This window comes from Spea bombifrons, chromosome 6 (assembly GCF_027358695.1).
Source record: "Spea bombifrons isolate aSpeBom1 chromosome 6, aSpeBom1.2.pri, whole genome shotgun sequence".
In the NCBI taxonomy this organism is placed as follows: Eukaryota; Metazoa; Chordata; class Amphibia; order Anura; family Pelobatidae; genus Spea; species Spea bombifrons.
Window position 1 is genome coordinate 42,584,313 of NC_071092.1, and position 19,743 is coordinate 42,604,055.

Consider the following 19,743-nt stretch of genomic DNA (forward strand, 5'->3'; position numbering starts at 1 on the left):
TTTAGTCGAACTTGATTCCTTTTATTGAGCCAACATAGAAAAAAATAGAGCTTTGTTGACCTCGGAGATCTTTTCTTCAGACCACCATAAAATCGCCACCAAGTAGCTGACCCTGAAAAGCTTCTCTGTATAAATACATCAAACAAATAGCTGGTTAAAGACGTTTAGCAGCCATTGCATTTCAGTTACGCGTTAGATGTCTGGAGCTGAACCTTAGGCAGCTGACCTCATCTATAATAAAAGTCTTACAGTAAATGTTGGGTCGGTCCTTTTGTCCTAATGATGAAGCAGACACAAGGTGGATTTGTAAGGGGGACATTTAAAGTTGATGGACTTTAAAAGCATTTTTTATTGTTCTCATATAGTTTCTTATCTCCAATAAACTCTTTTACCCTAAAAATAATAAGTCAAAGTATGTAACAGAAAAACCAGTTCAGTAGGTTGCAGTTTGGGCACTTAGGGAACCCCTAGTAAAAAGAATGTGGGACAGCGGGGATGATGATGACGGGAAGACTGTTATTTAGGCACTTGCTATGAGGGAAATATTCAAGACAAGTTTCTTGTAGGTTCCTAGGTTAGTCTTGAAGGAATATTTTTACATGGCGAGGTTATTACAAAGTACTGAGCAGGTCCAGTCTCGTCATAAAGGTGACCAGGGGTGCTGAGCTGGTAAGGGAACCCCGACCAGGTTCTCTTTTATATTTATTAGTTAATCTAAATTCGCGTGTAACAGAAAAGTGAGTTTCTTGTATAAAAGCGACATGTGTTTTCAAGGATTGCAGAACATAAAGTAATTTTGAACGTTGTTGGGGTTTATTCAGTCCCCGTACATTAAGCGATGTAAATTTAAGGAGTTCTAACGCCATGGTAAATGAGAGGTGAAGAGGGCTTCAAATACAACAGCAGCACACCACGACACCCGAACAAAATCAAAATGCACACCATAGTAAACGACTAGAAACGAAAAACGGACAACATAACCAAAGAAAATGTCGTCCAGATGCAAATGCATCAGGTATTGAGCCAATAGACCAGAACGTAGGTCCTTAGCCCAGACCTCTGACCGAAATCGGTCAGGATCAGCCAGCTCCTGTGGAGGTAGGCTCAACTATAGAGAACACGCAATTAGCGAGGTGAAAGAGAGAGATGGAGGAACGATCTCCCAGAACCTCTCAAGATAAACATAGGAATTGGTCAGTACGAGCAATGTGTATATGCGACGATAGTTATAATAAGGACAAGTCAAAAAAAAAAAAAAAAAAAATTTATAAATAATATTTAACACCGGGCAGCAGCACTTATCAGCTGTATAGAGGGGGTCATAAAACGGCATTGTGGAAGCCGCCAACCGCAGAAATACAAAAAAGAATAACAGGCGTAACATAAAAGGTTGTACATTAACGAAACAATAAAGAAACAAACGGCGAGGACGCTGACATCAATGAGAGACCTCTCACCGCCACTTAAAGGATGTCTGAAGGTGTAAGGTAGATGATACCGTGAACAGTCCCTACATGGCTGGGAGTCTCTGTCAATCAGAAGGCACCTGAAGCCGTAAGGTAGATGAGACCAAGAAACAATAGGAAGTATCCAGATGAACCATGTCGGGAAGCTCACCATTAGGAGGGCGAAGGAACCGGCAACTTTTGGCGCTTACGTCGCTGTTGCTTAGGCGACCATGAGGAAGCTTGATCATAAAGACGTTCCGGGGCAGAGTAGGTCGATTCCCAATCCGGGACTTCGATCATAGGAAGCCCAACATTTTCCAGAAATTTAGGTATGTCTGAGGCTTGACGTACCACATATGTGTCCGCATCCTTGCGGGCAATCAAAGCAAACGGAAAAGCCCACTGGTATGGGATGTTTGCAGACCGCAGGGCTGTCGTTACAGGCTTCAGTAAGCGTCGCGTGTTCAGCGTTGTGGGAGACAGATCCGGAAAAAGGAGCACAGTGTGCGATTGCCAGGTAATGGTATGCCTGGTTCTGCAGCCCCGTAAAATAGCCTCTTTTGTCGGGTAGTCCTGCAGCCGGCATATGATATCCCTTGGAGGTTGGTCGCTGGAACGTCGGGATCTAAGGGCCCGATGAGCCCTATCAAATTTGATGACAGTGTCCAACGGACGTTGTAAAACAGTGTTGAAGATTTCCAGTAGAGTAGTAGGGATAGCATCGTGTTCTACCGTTTCGGGAACTCCACGGACCCTCAGGTTATTCCTCCGCCCCCTGTTATCCAGGTCCTCCAGTCGCCTGGATAGCTGTACTATGGTGTTATTCTGGTCAGCCAGGTGGCAGTTCAATAAGTCCACCGTCTTACAGATCTTCGTGTTGGCAGTTTCGAGCGTCTCCACGCGGTCGCCAATGTGACGGACATCAGATTTGATTTCTGAGAGGTCAGAGCGAATATTCCGTGTCGCCACCTCAATGATGTCAGAAATATCCTGTTTAGTGGGTAATTGTTTTAGGATATCGTGCCACTCCGCTTGCGAATGATGGGAGAGATCTAAATGAGGCCCTGAGCACGTGTCCTCTGAAAATGCACTACTTGGACTTGCAGGTGGGGATGCGGCCTTCCCGGAGACCGAGCCACGAGGGTCCTGGTCCGCAGTGCCCTGGAAGAAAGCCCGGACCGAGGTAAGACATGTCTTGTCTCTCGTCTCCTGTGTTCGTGGGGTGGCAGCCGCCTTATTTGACTTGCCCATGGTGCTTGTATGCCCGTACTGTGAGCGAGAAATGGAGAGGTTCAAGAGAGCTCCAGGATCACGCATCCATCTTGGTTGGCAGTTGGCCACGCCCCCCCTCTTTTATATTTATAATCAACTGCATGGCAGGGTTGAAGGTGACATAGTCTGTCAACAGCGTTACAGCTCCTAGGCCAGGGACTGAATTCCAGATGTTTTGGGTAAGTCGTGTAAGTGAAAGGAGTATAAGATTGGAAGCAAGACACAAACGATAATGGGAGAAGACAGTCCAAATGCAGGATTTGTATATCAGCTTACATTCTATTGAGATGAGAGGATTAAGTGAAACGGGTTGGCTCTGCAGAGAGTGTTAGGACCACAACAGGCTGTGACGATTGCCAGGAAAAGTGGATTGGGATGGTCTGCAGTCTGGTTCAAATGAGAGAATGAAATGAAAATCCCTTTAGTCAGAACGCAAGAACTGATGGCACAGAAATGTGTTTATAAAATGACATAACTGAGAATAATCAGACATTCGAATCCATTACACACAAAGAACTTGTCACGCAAGTATATGTTCCTACCATCTGTGTTCCTCACTCACATGCAATGTGTTGATACACTGCAAATCCATCTAATTATTAGTATCATGTATTGAGACGCACACTGTTGGTCCAAACAATGGTTAATGTCCTAAAGGATCTTGCAATGACTTCGCTATTTGCAACAATATGTTACAGACACCCTGATGTTTGTGAAGCACACATAAAAGTCTTCTGGTTCTATCCTTGAGACCTTGGGATCCCACTGTTCTTATAAAAGGAAAATATTTTTAGGATTTCGGTGAAGTTTTATAAGTATTCCAGCTCCTCAAAACTATTTAAAATGCTGAAACCGTTTGAATAATCAATAAGACGACAGAAGATAGCGATGAGTTAATGTAGGAAGCCATAACATTTATTGCCTAAAAATGAAAGGTCGGCAAAGAATTTGTCTTCTCCAAGGACGACTTGTCGGTTTAGGATAACAAATTGAGAACAAGCTTTCCATGACCACCAAAGACACATCGTTTGTAATGGCTGCAAACACATGCAGATCAATTCAGCTGAATAAAAAACACTCGTATGATTTTTAACTATTTAGATCATTTAATTGGAGCAGGTAGCAGCACCTTGTTCCAGAGGACGGTCACAGGAGGTAGTGGTAGCCTATTGTCCAGTTCCATCTGCTGGTGCGATTAGATTACTACTGCAATATTGTTACATGTCGAGTAAACCTGGGACTGGTACTGTCCTGCTACATTAGCAAGTAAGACACATCTTTATCAATGTCACATTTATCTTTGGTGCCTTTGGCCTGACGCAGGTCAGCAGCACCTCCACCTCCCTCCACAATGCGGCCATGAATGTTAATAGAACATGATGTCATATCCTGGCGCTCTGCCTTTTAAAGACGCCCGGCACCATGCGCCAAGTAGAAGTAAGCTATGGAAGCTGTGCTGGCTCGGTCATCCGTAGTGTTAATGGGCCATTAACTAATACAGACAAATGGGCAAATACATTACACAGCTGCTTCTCTAATGATGAAACATTTGCCCAACTAAGACCAGAATCACACACACACACACACATATATATATATATATATATATATATATAAGTATGTTAAATAGGAGCAACTCCCAGATCAATGTTACCTCTGACTATATATATATATATATATATATATATATATATATAAAGTCAGAGGTAACATTGATCTGGGAGTTGCTCCTATTTAACATACCCTGGATATAAAGTTACCCCTGCTATATGTGCTATAAGGTAGATCTCTGGCTCCCTCTGGTGGATAATGAAGCTCCATGCACAAAACTACTTCTATTATAGGGACATACCGGTTACATAGTTTAGAAAAGTATCTATATGCACCAGAGCAAAAAGTGTGAAGGAGATGGAGGCCTCGATTCCTGTCAGACATCAGATTTAGAAAGTAACAAAAACACATTAAATCAACTCAAAGACCTCGGGGTTCAGACTAAAAATAACCTAGTATTATTTCTCAATAGTAATCACTCATATGACAAGCAATGAATTAAGCGTGAAACATCATGATACTACAGACCCTGGCGGCTTATTCACGTGTATGATCGCTCTAAACAGGCCTCGGTGTTATTCAGTAAACATTTATTTTCAAACGTATTTTATTTAGCACTTATTTTATTTTGAAATGTTTATTTTGTGACTATTTGTGAAAGGTTTTGGTACAAACATTTATACACAGACCTGTCCCATCATCAGCTTTAAATGTAAATGATTGCATTTGGTTTAGATATCATGATTGTAAAAAAGCAGTGAATTATGAACATGAATCAGATGCAAAGTAGTGAAAAGTGTGGGCTACTGGTCTTTGTTTTTCATGCATTTAGGAATTGCATTTGAATCAAGGTTAAAATGCAGTAAATAACATGTCAGATTGCAGCCCTAACCATCAGTCTTGGTTCCAAAGCATTGATGACATCATAGCTGCACTCACAATAGACGGCACGTATCATAAGCAATGCAAAGCCAAGCGTTCATTTTGTACACAGGGCAGTTCTGAGCTGGTTGTGTATGCGACTTTTCTTGGTGTGGCTCCTGATTTGGGCTATCAGCCTCTTGGCCATAGGAGAACCGGCAAATAAAAGCGGTGAGCGTATAAAAGGTATTTCAGGGCAGCGTAGGATCGCCGTATGGATGAAACCAAAGGGCTCCTGGCTAGTGGGGACATTATAAAGATCCGGAGAAATAATACAGTAGAACATGAAAAGGTTCTGGCCCAAATCCTGAGAGCAGCCGGTGCTACAGTTGACCGTTGGTCCATTTGTCATTTCTTCCCCGGTTCCATGTTTATACGCACCTTTCTAAGTCTTCAATATATGCTGATTATTTTAATATAGTATTATTTATTGTTTTTATATAGCTCCACCATATTCCACAGCGCTGTATAATATGCTGATTTATTAACAAACGTTCCTTTTAATGTCTTGATATTTGGTAACAAAATCATCCCTCTATTTAGGTGAAAACCCCGCTGAAGTTCTGAAGGAGATGGCTTCTAATGAGATGGACCTTCTCTTCACCATCATGACAATCCTGTCCGTCTTCGTTATTCTTGGCCTTGTGCTGAGAAACATCTCATTGCGCTTTCTGCGCCATCTGGCAATCTATAGATTTCGCAAAACATAAGTAGACAAATTAATAATATATTCCATCTTTAACCCAATTTTTTTTTTATCTTCTGGCGTTAGGAGGGGCAAATGTCACAAAAAACTACTTTTAGGTATATTTTATAATAATGGGTATATTTTGCATCCTATTTTGATGTTTTCTGTCAATAAAATCATACTTATGGAAATATTTATAGAAGTGAGCGGCCAATCAGGAAGAAGAAGTCTGGCGCATGCAGGAAAATATTATGGGGGTCGTACGAAGGCTTGGAGGCTACAGAGCTAACAGAAGGGTTTTTTAATCATATAATCGGCGGTCTTATTAGTGATTTTATCCGTCTGAATTTGGATGTTCGCTGCTTTCTTAGATTTATGAACCGCCTGGGACCAAAATCCAACGCCCCGGATTTGCTGACTCTGAGACTTCTCGAGGAATTTCAAGTATCTGAGAAAACCATGGACAGCGTTTTCATAGAAATATTTGAGGATTCACCTTCCATTGTTTAGTGATATTTGTGATTCAATTGCGTGACAACGCAACATGAATTTATATTAAATTATATCGCCTAAAGATGGATTGCGTGTCCATTATGTTCACTGCGTCTCAAGAATTCTATAAACATATTTGGGCTGTTTCCAGAAAGCAGTCGATAATCATAGTCAGGAACTCTCGGGTTTTTGCCCCAATCTCAGGGTGAAGGGGCAAAATCTCAGGGCCACACAGTCCGGATCTGACTCCTTCCTATTCTACTGTGCGGTGATCATATGTAAACCTCCCAACTGCTTCTTTGGCTCCCAGTATGTTATGGTTGGTATCCTGCTTGAATGCAGGTGACTCAGTAAAGTGCATCTTTAATGACAGTCAAGGTTTCCATAGAGACATTTGGGTAACACATTTAGCGAGTCCATACACAGAAGTATTTAGTGTTTTATATAGCGCCATCAGATTCCACAGCGCCGTACAAAGGGTAGAATTTTCACGATGGGCAATTAAAGGTTAATATTTCCAGAATTTCAGGGATGGCTCCTTTACTCTTCTTTAGTAACCTTATGGTATTATTCTATTTATATATATATACACACACACAAATTAACTTTCTTCTTCAAACCTCCATGGTGTGAATGGGCCAGTTGGGGGGATCAGTCCCTTCAAATGCAGAACATGGGGTGGGGGCAGGGGTCACATGGGTGGCTGGGGGTGCAGCCCCTAAAAAATTGGGGTATTTGGTGCCCACCGTGGCCCTGAAGGGGCAGGTTTTACACCTTTTCCTCATTTTTTATTGCTTCATTTTTTTAATTTTCCTTCATTTAACTTTATTGTTATGAAACATATCAGGCGCGGAAATAATAATACAAAGAAACACTAGGTAGATGATGACACCTGAACAATATTCCACACGGGACAAAACTCATAAATTTCATCTCTTTCATTCTCAGTTTCTGACACCAAGTGCCCATGATAAATATGGAAGCCTTCGGGCTTCAAAGACACCACCGCGCACTCTCGCAGGTGCTGGCAAGGCGGCTGCTGTTGAGGTCTAAGCTCCGCTTCAGACTCAATACGCAGCGCGGTCTCTAGTGTGTAGCACTCTGTTTCGCGATGTGACGTGTTTCGGAGGAGTGTGCGAATGGACTGCACCATGAGAGGGGAGGGGTGGGAAGTGAGTGCGGATCACGTGCCTGAGGGTCATGCGGTTGGTGGATGGGTGTCAGCTGACTCTTTCTGGCTGGTGTTGATGTGAGCGCACCCCCCTTGTCACTGTCAGATCGAGCATCCGGAACGGAGCGGGCGCACAGTCTTCCTCCCACCGCTCCCCTCTTCTCCCGGGCCCAGTCTATCCTCTTCTCTCCGGGATTCTCCAGCCGACGCTCCCCGTCCCCACCTCACCATGAGCGGGCATCTCATGTTATACTCCGGGGTCACCCTGGCCTTCTGGGCCACCCTCATCATCGTCGGTAAGTTCCATTCTGCTAGAGAGTGATAGAGAGCACCCGGGGCAGCCTTGGCATTGGGCCGCTCGCCTGCCCCGTGTGGGAGCAGACCTTATGGATCGGGGCTCAACCCCTCAACCCCTGCATACCGGAACCCTTATTATCGGGGCCACTGTGGGGCCTGCCTCTGCCCTCCATCTGATTGGGGTTGCAAATCTGCCCTCTCTGGGGCAAGTGCTGGTTCCTTCTGAATAGGCCGCATCTCCTCCTATCTCCTTATTACCGAGGCATCATCTTTCTCTGTACAGTAACTGGTTAAAGATGTCTATTCGTGTCTCTTGCTATGATCTGTCTTTATCCCCCTGCTGGGAACGAAAAGCCCCCTTTATAGTAGTATGCAGATAGCGTGTGTATATATATATATCTGTGTGTGTGTAGTATGCAGATAGCGTGTGTATATATATATCTTTGTAGTGTGTATGTGTGTATATATATACGTATGTGTGTGTATGTAGTATTATACTGATGGGTGAATATAAGCTCCATTTTTTTTGTCGTGTGTGTGTGTATATAGATATATATATATTTTCTGTACGAGCGTCTTCCTTGCAGGTATTAAGTCCGTGGAAAGCTGTAAAGCCTCCGTTTCTTTCTGAGAAGTGACTTGATGTGGTTTGCTTGGTCTGGTAAAGCTCCGCGCTTCTTAATATTAATAGTGAGCCGGCGCGTTACTTTGTAATATGTTCATCGATACATCTGGTGGTAATTGTGATTTTCTGATGTTGGGGAAAAAACAGAATTGTGTTTAAATACGCAGCGCCTCTTACAGGCAAAGAGTCTGACAAAACTAGAGCCGCCGAAACGAGCCGATGCGTTGGGTACCGACGGCTCCGATTACAAGAAAATGCATTTATAAAATCAGTCCAAAATACTCTGCGGCCCCTCGAGCACCTGGTGACGTAGAAAGACGCGTCTGCCGTACCCGGGGCTTGTTCTTTTTGTCTTTGCTCTCCTATGGACGGCGTTGGGTCTGTAGATGACGTGTAAACGATGGCAATCAAGGTCACCCATCTCCGCAGCGCCTTCCTGTAAGCAGACTGGCCGGCGCTGGTATTCGTCCAGCCATGTTTAGGGTACACGGGCCCTGCTTATGGAATAACAACGAACTAGCAAAGTCTGGTTTCTCTCCTCTTACCTTCATGTCTCATTGACTCTCGTGCACGGGGCGGATACTCGGCCTTATAGTCTGTTTGCCCAGGAGGGGGCTTTGCTGCCATATTTGCCCCTCAAGGAAAGTGAAAAGTTTTCCTTCATTAGACTCGGTTTATTTCTGAATGGTGCGTGTCGGCTGCTGTGAAGCAGGACAAACGCACATCTAATACATAGAAGAAAATTCCATTCATATAATTATAGTTTTACAAAACTATTTGCTGAATAACTGGTTTCCGTATGCAATTAACTCGCTGCCCTTTAACTGGGAAACCATTACCCCCAGTACGTTTTCATAACGGTTCAGAGAATAGAAGGACGAAGCTGTGATGTTAAGGAGCTGGGAATAAAGTATAGATTCATAGGAAATGTCCCAGAAATCTGTGCGCTGTCTGTAAAACTGAAAAATAATAGGTTTTAGAGGAAAGTCATGGGGTTGGGAAATGTTTCAGTAAGAGGAAGCCCCGTCTGTGACGATGAGAATCACTTCCCTGTTTTATTTTCTACAAAGAATCAAAGTACGATTCTGTTTAATACTTTAATAATAATAATGCGCTCTTGGCCATTGAATTATAGTAATAATATAATAATAATAATAAAAATAATAGATCAATTATCTGAAACGTTTAGAATTTGTACCAGGAATGTATGTGAATATAGTAAATATTTCCGTTCAAAAGTTTTGGAACCCAGGAGTGATAAAGGGTCTCTGTACGCCTATAGTCATTTACAACATTAACACCGTCTGCTAAAAGCACTGCTGTTAGGGATGGACCGGTCACACTAGTGTGTGTGTACATGTGTGATGCAGGATATGAGCCCAAATCCATTTAAAATGCTCCCTCATATAGAAGTACGAGAGCGAAGCATCGTTCGCAGGAGAAACTTGGTTGTAACTAAGAATATAAGTTCACTGGCACGGCAGCGAATGGATAGAACGACCTTCCGATGGCACCGGAGGAAGTTATCGACGCCTCGTCTCCCAAATAACACACGGGGAAACTTTCGGTGTTTTGTTGGATAGCGCCATCGTATTCCACAGCGCTGTACAATAGTTCACAAACTGAATGTGGAGCTTACTTGTGAAATTCCTAATGTTTTTAATTATTCTTTCTTTTGTTTTGTTTATATTATGAGAATGTGGGTTTTATGTGGATGGGTAACGCTCTTCCCAGACTCTGCAATGTAACCGGGATTCACAGTGATGATTCCTTAGACTCCCGATCTGTGTGCAGAACGTTATTGCCGATTCCCGCCCCGTCTGATCCGTTCTGTTTGTTTTTTCAGGGACGTGTTATACGATATTCGACTTGGGATTTCGCTTTGATGTAGCGTGGTAAGTGACGAGCTTCTGGGGTATTAAAACACTTCTGGAGGGCAGGGGTGGTAGTTGTAGAATAACTCTTTTCTTCATACAGCTACCTGTATTTAGACACCATCACTCTTTACGTTAAGCATTACAAGCGATCGATAGATAACACTCCGGACGCGCATGTGCAAATGTGTTTTTTTTTTCACAGTTGCTTCTTTGATGCTAACCCGAGCTGTGTCTGAAAACAGGCTTGTTTACGGACACGCATTGGAGTCCCTTCCCCCGTGTTTGGAGTTTCAGCTCCTCTGTGTTTGTACCTAAAACATAACTTATTTTCCCTTTGTCTGCCGCTGACTCCCGGCCGGCCGGACCCGGTTCTGCTTCACCGGTAGTCGGTCGCTCAGGTTTTCCCTTCCTGGAACCGGTGATGCGTGTCTCAACCCAGAGATGTTTCAGGAATCACATGGCTTCTGCGTGTTCCTCTTTCTGTAACCCTTTAATTGTCTGCTGCTAATGTTACACGTCCGACGGTTTATAAGACATCAGGTGAAGGCGGATGAATTAACGCCTGCATACAAGTTCTTTCACAATCGCTTTAATTTCATTCATTACACATACAGTAATGACTACGTCAGACATTTAAAATGACTCTTTACGGTTTTGACTTCCAATCTAGCATTATAGCCACTTAAAAAAAACCCAAACCTTTTAATCAGATGTTTCAAATGTATTTTATTATTTATTACATGGTAGTTGAGGGTTCCCCCTGTGCTCGCTTCTGTGTAATGTCCCCCTGTTTTTATTTAACCTGTCATAGGACCGTTGGCAGTGCAGAGGCAAAGGGTTAATTTCTGGGTAGTTTGTACAACAGTTTCCATTCCCTATAATTCTGTTAAGTGCATCGTTTGTGCATTAAGGTTTTTTTGTTTTTGTCCCCCCTGATTTGAATGCAGGAGGCCGGATTGTGTTCTATGATGATTTATAAGCCTCAGCCTCATGTGATCTCTCCCTCCCTCGCTCACTCACTTTCTCAGTATATACACAACATAATGGTGGAACAAGTCACACTCACATCTCAAACCTGTTCTCAGATGAGAATCCTAGAAGCATGCCAATGACTGGCTAGAAAAGTTCTTCAGATACTTCAAGGGGCAGTCCAGTGTCTTGAGCAGCCTCACCACTTTATATATATTAAAAAAATATATATATTTCGAAGAAGCTGCAGCGCAAAACCCTTCTGTGGTCCTGTTTTTGGTGCAGCATGGCGGCTCGAAGCTACCCTTTAGCGGCAGTAAAGGGCTTCCATTAAGATATGATCTGATCATTGTAAATATGATCAATATATATGGTACATATCAGAACCTTACTGGCAAATACTGTTTAATAATGTATTGCATCATACACCAATAACATGACATTGTATATTTGGTAATTAATGACGCAGAACATTATTTAATCCCTAATATACACAACCTGCGAAGGGCAAATTAAGTGCATCCTCTAGATCTAGGGTGCAGCTGATAACCAAGATGGTAAAACCATTTATTTAAGATTTTTTTGTGCACTTTTGGATGTTATTTGAGTTAACTTTTTCATTTTCTACCTCCAGGTTCCTAACAGAAACGTCTCCTTTCATGTGGGCCAACCTCGGCATAGGATTAGCCATCTCCCTATCGGTGGTGGGAGCTGCATGGTAAGCCACACTGAACCCTCTGCACATTTTTGGTCACCCTAAAGTAACCGGTTCCGCTACCTTAGCCTTTTTAGGGTTTCCCAGCCTGTTTTTCTCATAGCCCAGCCGGCCTGGATGCTTCATTAATTCCTAAAAACATCCAAAGAGACGCCTACAGAGTTAAGGATGCGTTCCAGTCCCTGGTTATTTCTAGACGGTGGCAGGGTTACCTTTAGCTCTAAGAGGCTCTCAGGTCTATATTCAGTGCTGCAACATTCATTTTAAATCCGCCGAGTAGGCAAATCACAATTATTACAAAATGAACTGTTACGTGAACTTTGGCGTGGAGTCAAAATCAGACTGTGTAGATGTCGGCGTGTTATACAATGTACCCAGCCAGTGCTCTGCTCCATTTTCGGGGGTTTGTAGGCCATTCTGTATTCCATTATCTTTGCGTAATTTGTTTTATTTTGTTTTTATTTTGCAGGGGTATTTATATTACCGGCTCCAGCATTTTAGGAGGAGGTGTGAAAGCTCCAAGGATTAAAACCAAGAACTTGGTCAGGTAAGGAACTGGGTATATCCTATATAATCTTTTAAAGAGATCATATAGATGTGGTTTCTGTTCATCGGTGCCCCTGTGCATCACGAAGGACCAACCCTGGTGACCTTCTGCAGGAAAGTCTAAACCGTGGCTTCATAAAGCAGGCTCTGCATTGGGGAGACTGTTTAAAAACAACAAAAAACTACTTTCTCAGATTCTTCCAATCAGTCGGTGATTCTACTGTCTATCTTTCAATTTAAAAAAAAAAAAAAGTACATGACCCTCTTCATAAGGATTGCCTCACCGTAGTGCTACTCCATGTCTCGCACTCGTAGGATTAAGTATTGCGTACCTCTTAGATGAGGGGCTTAGAAACATTTTTTTTGGTGCAGAAGAACATAATCTCTGAACTGTTATGGCCGAGCTTGCGCTCGCTATGCTTTCAATCTGCCGCAGCGTCATCCCTTCCTGTAAATCACGGATGGATGTGTAAAAGAGGAACGGGTTCATTATATCGTTGCTACTGACACTCCATTGCCAACTAAATTGTATATATGTGTGTGTGTGTGTGTACACAGACAGGTCAGTAGTGACACAATGACAATATTTAGGTGCGTTCTATTAGTTACCTGCTCTTTTGCAGCAGGGGAGGTGTTGTAGTATTAGCGATAGTCCAGGTAACTGTCCAGCGCTGGTCAGTAGATGGGATGGGCGGGGGGTGCTGTTTCTGGCTCTTGGATTAAAGAGTTTTATTCCTTTAAATCTCTAAGGCTTTCTTTGGCTACACAAGCATGTTTAGACCTCTGTGTCAACTATCCCCGATACAGATGTATGTTTGCCATATGTGCGTGTGTATTTTCCCTGCTAAGCAATGAATTCTGCACATATGCTCCACCGATCTGGGCAAAGCCCCCTGCCTCGCTTGCTAAGCCCCTGCGCAATCCTTTTCAGACTTCTATCCTCCTGGCAGGTGGGCTAGCAGGTTCAGCTACACGAAAAGACCAAAGAGGGTCTCTGAGGCAGAATTCCCAGATATGGTAATCCCATTGGCCGTACAGAAAAAATCATTGTAGTGTTTTTATTAAAAATCCTGTGTGTGCCTTATATTTAGTGGAGTCTAAACCTCCTGTCTGTAACGTTGCTTCATGCCGGTGCTGCTTGCGTCACTCTTTACGAAGTCGGCAAACTGAAATGACTTCACTCTGGGATGTCGACTAACTAAAATGTTTTTCTTTAACAGCATCATTTTCTGTGAAGCCGTGGCAATTTACGGCATTATTATGGCCATTGTAATCAGCAACATGACAGAGGTATGTATTTCTGCTTTTCTTTCTCCTTTTCGCCTAAAATCACTTTTAATGCTTAAATTATTGCGATTCTTAATTTAAAACTTAAAAACTGAAATATTTAAAAACTTAAAACTGAAATATGATATCTAATTTTACTTCTTTTTAGAACTTCAAAGGAACTACCCCAGAGACCATCGGAAGCAGGAACTATCATGCCGGTCAGTAATGTCTCAAAATGGAAAAGTTCAGTTAAAATTATATTCTCTTGTTGATCAGAAGGCTAAAATATGTTTGTCTAATGAACTAAACACCACAAAACCTGTTTTTTGTATTCCTTTACCCCTCAATTCTTCACTTGTAGTTTTATTTTTAAGACCCCTTTCTTTATTACTAAAGGCACTCATGTAAAAATGTCACCTCTGTCACCTATTCTACGCTGCTGCACATGTTCTGTTAAAGGGTTACTCCCATTGAGAAAAATTTTTTTCATAAAACCCGGTGCTGTACATCCACAAACTTTATCTGCAGTCCTGGGGTCGCCGTTGTTGTTGGTTGTGATCTTTCTCGGCTCAAACACCACACTGAGATGATTCTTTATGGCAATGCTAATGAAGTCCATTCCGCCATAGGCTTTTACCCGTCAGTGTGTCCAACTGTGTGATTAAGACAGAGTCATTCTATTGTTTACCACAGGCAGTATAATAAGCAGTGTATCTAGTAATTTGGGCTACTATAACAGAGCTAGAACACGTACAAATGGCAAAGATGCAGCTGCCTGAAAACATCTTACCCAAAAACTGGAGCTCTAAAAAAAAAAAAAAAAAAAATGGTAAAAGGCTCGATAACTGTTACTCTCTCCTGGCTCAGTCAATCGTCACTGCGACCATAAAAAAAATCCAAGTTATAAGTCAATTCCGACTGGACTTATTTATGGCGGAATCCATTGGTTGGAAGCGGAGTGAGCAGCGCCCTCCTCACGTGAAATCACTGTGCGTGCGCAATGCTCTACTTATGCGCTGTCTACCCATTGTACAGCACACAGAATATGATGGTGCTATATAATTCAATAAATAACAATTTACTTACATGATACTGCTTCCTATATTGAAACGATCATCAAAAAGTAATTTTAAAAGGGAACTTGCTAATTTACCTAACGTCTCCCATAAATACTTATGTAGCTATATGAATAGGTGACGGTGATCCAGAAAGCTCATTCGGACCTTATTTGTACTATTAAGGAAATACAGCAAAAAAAAACCTCAGTAAAGAATAAAGTTGCAATTTTGTGAAACTGTTTTGGAGCTCAAGAAGTAAACGACGGAGCCCTAAAACCTGGAACGGTAAATTCTCAAGTGACCACCAGAGGGCGACATTGTAGCAGTTCTTTTTGTGAGCGTTGATCTGTACTTTGCGTCTGATGTATCTGACAGAGCGGGGTAGTTACTTGGTTGAATGAGGTCAGGTGAGGTTACTGCGCTGATACACAGATGGCTAATTAAGATTCATTGCACTTACCGTAACAAGGATTTGCTTATTTTGGGCATTATTCAAAGTTCAGCAGCTGCAGTGAGATAACGAAGAATACGAAATACGTTTTGTTCTGAAAGCGAGTGGTGTTATTTCTTATACAGTCTTTAAACCATGCCTTTGGTTTGTATGGATTAGTTACTGCATGTATGTTTGTTTTAAGCTTCCCAAAATGTAACATAACATAACACGCATATATCCTTAACTCTGTGTTACCGGTCATTGTGCAGCTGCTTCTTGTAACTCCTTTTTTGTTCCTTTTTATGTGTAGGTTTCTCCATGTTTGGGGCAGGCCTTACCGTGGGATTCTCTAACCTGTTCTGCGGGATCTGCGTCGGCATTGTCGGCAGCGGGGCAGCTCTTGCAGATGCTCAGAACGCCAGCCTGTTTGTTAAGATCCTGATTGTGGAGATCTTCGGTAGTGCCATCGGGCTGTTTGGTGTAATTGTGGCAATTCTGCAGGTATGTATTAATAATAGCCTCCCTTCTCCAGAATGAGCTTTTTATTTTGAATATAAACCAAATCAGGTTAGATATTTTCTTATGATATATTTGGTATCAAAAACTCAAATTGCACAATCTGAAAAGACAGATTTCTGTATAACTTAGGGTACAAAAAAAAAATTGTTCTTGTATCTTGATTACATGTCCACGTCCATTACTGTGCTCAGGTAATATGGATTCCTAAGAGTATCCAGTTTGCCAAATATAATATTTAAAGCTTCAGTTTACTTGACATTGTTAGATGCTCTTTGTAGTGTTTGATCAGATCTTACAGCCAAAGATTTTGGGTGTATTATTTTCTATAATATATATATATATATATATATATAATCGCAATACTTTCTCCTCAGCCTGTGTTGGGGTAATGGTGGTTTTTGTCTGGGTAACCATTCTGTATCTTGTATTTCAGACCTCCAAAGTAAAAATGGGAGACTGAAGCCCCCTCTCCAGACTGAATATGGAGGCTGCAGTGAGCGCGCCATGCCGGCCTCCCTCCCCATCGGAGATCATCCCGGAACAGACTTCTATTTATTCCGTTTTTGTTGTTTTGACTCGGTCAAAAGATTTATGACAAAAAAAAACATTCTTTCCCTGTTGTATTTTTATTTTAAGGCTCCCAAAATGTGCTGTAAAGATGGTGTATATAGTTTTATTCCTGAAATGTCACCTGTCTTAGGATCGTCTGAGAATGAGAAAATTTAAATATATATCGGCTGTGGCGTGCTGTTCAAGGAACCTGTTCCCTTTAAAACTAAGGCAGAAGAAAACATTATTATCTATATTTTTGTTTGTTTAAATATTGCAATAATGTCAGGACTGTGATTGTTCATGTAATAAATTTAGTGGTGGTTTGTGTCGTTCACCCCTCGCCCAACAGGCTGAAATGTACGGCTGGTGTGTATTTTTCGTTCTGTATGACAGTGTTCTCTGACATAAACGGTATTCAAATATCAGAAACTTAAGAAATGTTGACTTTAAAGAGATGTTGCGCATAATCAATCTCCAACATTACAGATATAAATATATATTAAAAACATCTAATGGAGGCTACAATCCTTGTATTCAAACTTATAACAAATCTGTAATGTTAATGCAGCTGCATGATCTGATCCCAAAGAACTATTTTTTTGATCCATACATTTACCGTTCTGCTGACAGATATAAAGATGTGTTTAAGCCTCTGAATTAATGTGGGGTGCGTTGCTTGTCATTACAAACAAAACACACACAAAGGACATGAAATCTTGAATTTTGGGTAATGTAATTCTCTTGTGTGGTGTGCCATTTCACATTTCTGTTTAAATGAGAGTGAGAGGGTTTTGCGGCAGGCTTCTCCTTGGCTTGCGCACAGGTGTGTTTTATTTTTTGATTAAAGATCCTGTGTTGCACACATTACCCAGCGCTCTGGTTTGTGAATCTGAGATATTCCTAATAATTCCGTTACACCAGCCATGAAGCAAGGAGCCGGCTAAGAACCTCTTGTTTGGGCAGCATGATTCCAGTGCACCTTTCTCTGGGGGATCATGGGAAAGAAATGAACGTTTGCATAACTCTACCTGGCTCTGCATTTAGTCAGTTAGACATTAGGATTGGTGAATACAGATCTAAAACGTAGCGCGGCGAATGAAGTGAAACAAGGTACTTAGTGCTAAATCCCTTTGTTTTGCTGATGAAACAGCAAGCAGCTTATTCGATGGACGTTATAAATGGGATCTAAGGCCAAAAAAAAAATGAATAATCCTGAAACAGATTTATATTACTGAGTACACTGGGGCAAGTGTTTCTAAAATGCTTTTAATTCTATTTTATTTAAAACAGATCCCCATTATTTTAGGGTCATGAATGAGGAACCTGATTGTATGGCTTCTAGATTTTCCTTTCTGTTCCTCCGTTTGTTAAGAAGTAACAAGAATGTATCTTGAGCCTCTCATCTTTCCCCAAGTAGTCGCCTCTAGGATATGCAGTTTGAAACACAATTGAGTTTTTTTTTTTTTGTTTTTTTTCTTTCTTTCTGCCGTATACTTGTTTCCTTTATCCATGTGACTGTTGTGATGATAAGTTATGGAAGATATTCCATTAAATCCAATATTTCCCATGATAGATTCCAAACAGAATTTTAGATAAATGTGAAATCACCTTTCCAACTGTTGAGTAATAAAGGTGTTTGTATTTTAAATCTGCATCTTAAGTGAACAGTCCAGTGACAAAAATGATTTATTGCATGGAATCTGGTGCATTTTAAGCAATGCAGGCTGGAGCTAGACAATAAGACCTCCTCTTGCTGCCGCTACTACAACCAGGAAGCATTTGGATGTACACCATGCGCAGTAGCCCTCCCTCTAGAGTTATTGATGGAGCAGCTAATCACACGCTAGCAAAACATCAGTGTTCATACGTATTTGATGCTACTCTCGTAAATTTCAACAGGTACTCGACTGCCTTTGACTAGAATGGGAGTCCAACTGAGCATGTGCAGGAAGCGTATCGTGGTATGCTCCTCTGCAGTAGACGCAGCTGGGGGGCGGAGCTAACTCAAGTGCTTTTTAACCCTAATAACTAAAGAATGCCCGCATCTATTTGCAAGCAGTAAAATGCACTGTAACAGACTATTTGCACTTAACATTAAAAATTGTATCTACATTAGTAGATTTTTATTAGTATTTAAAAAAACAACAACTTTGCTTTCAACTGTGAATTTTTGCATGTGAATGATGCATGGTTACCATGGTGATGTATGTGATCACTCAATGTCTTGCGGCTTTTGTGCAACTCCACTGCATTGGTTTTAGGTTTTTTTGCTCCCTTAGGATAGACTCTAACTGGAGTGGGTGCCACGGAGTGACACTTCCCTTTGTAAAATGTGTAAACTAAGGTTTATAAAGCGTATATTTATACAAATGAATGAAAATGTCTGCACCAAATCCAGATTTTTTTTTTTTTCACGTGTTTATTGTGTGCAATATTAATTTAATTGGACACTCGTAGCGCTAAAGTGTTCAGGTACGTTTTCTTCTAATAGGAGACAGAGGATATATAACGCTCCATTGAGTTTGAATTAACAGAGCCCGCATGGGGAGCGCGTCTTCTTTTCAATAACTCAAGGGGTTAACGCATGATTCTGTGATCTGAGGGTAGGAGCAGCCGTGTCACAGACTAATGAGCCGGCCTTTCTAAAGCTCTTCAGGTTTGGGTTTTGATGTAGGAGGCCTCTCTCCGCTTTGTTCAGAGCTATTTGTGTCCCTCGCTGAGACATCGTCCCATTAGAGTCCCCCCCCAAGCGTAAGTGTACTTTAAAAGCGCTTACATGTAGAGAGATTGGGGACCCCTGGGAACAGAGTCTTTAAATCTGACCCCTTCCGTGTTCTTTCCTTTTACACTCTGATAATGTAAAAAGAAAAGGTGATTGTTTAATGATCCCATTTGTAGTGAATTGTAGGCGCTCAGCCGATATTCCCGGACGAAATGCGCGGGACGCGGGAATTAGATTTGTTTTTAAAGATCGCTCTGTGGGTTCGTTATACAGAAGCGATTTATCCCCCAAACTCCGTGCACCCCAACATTCACAGGTACAGTAATTAAAGTGAAAACATATCAACGATAATTCCCGCTGAGGACGCAACATTCTAAATGGCTAAAGATGAGCGTTCTTAGGGGGGTTTTAGGGTTTTAGGATATTCTGTAGGGCTAATTACCAAGTAGTGATGATTACGGCTAATTTGTTAGAACGCAGGGTAGCTGCCACGTACCTCTTGGACCAAAAGTGCGACTCCATCTTATCCCTTTTCACTTTGAAAGGGAGAATCAAATATTATGCCAAATTCAGTCAAAATACAATTACAAAAGAAAAGCCCCCCTGCGAACGCCATTG

At 41.8% G+C, this 19,743-nt stretch overlaps 1 protein-coding gene across 1 annotated transcript; it reads left to right on the forward strand.

Annotated features, from left to right (window-relative positions):
* The first annotated feature begins 7,590 nt into the window (after positions 1-7,590).
* On the forward strand, positions 7,591-16,763 carry ATP6V0B (ATPase H+ transporting V0 subunit b). The gene is made up of 8 exons (XM_053468944.1): positions 7,591-7,839; positions 10,312-10,360; positions 11,946-12,029; positions 12,496-12,573; positions 13,793-13,862; positions 14,008-14,059; positions 15,643-15,833; positions 16,285-16,763. The coding sequence occupies exons 1-8, from the start codon at positions 7,773-7,775 to the stop codon at positions 16,309-16,311; spliced, it is 618 nt and encodes a 205-aa protein (XP_053324919.1). The 5' UTR covers positions 7,591-7,772; the 3' UTR covers positions 16,312-16,763.
* Positions 16,764-19,743: the final 2,980 nt, after the last annotated feature.

Bases quoted from the DNA above. Each gene is read 5' to 3' on its own strand.
- ATP6V0B (XM_053468944.1), top strand. From the start codon at position 7,773: ATGAGCGGGCATCTCATGTTATACTCCGGGGTCACCCTGGCCTTCTGG. The intron at 13,863-14,007 runs GTATGTATTTCT...ACTTCTTTTTAG, and splicing joins TAATCAGCAACATGACAGAG to AACTTCAAAGGAACTACCCC. The intron at 14,060-15,642 runs GTCAGTAATGTC...TTTTATGTGTAG, and splicing joins AAGCAGGAACTATCATGCCG to GTTTCTCCATGTTTGGGGCA.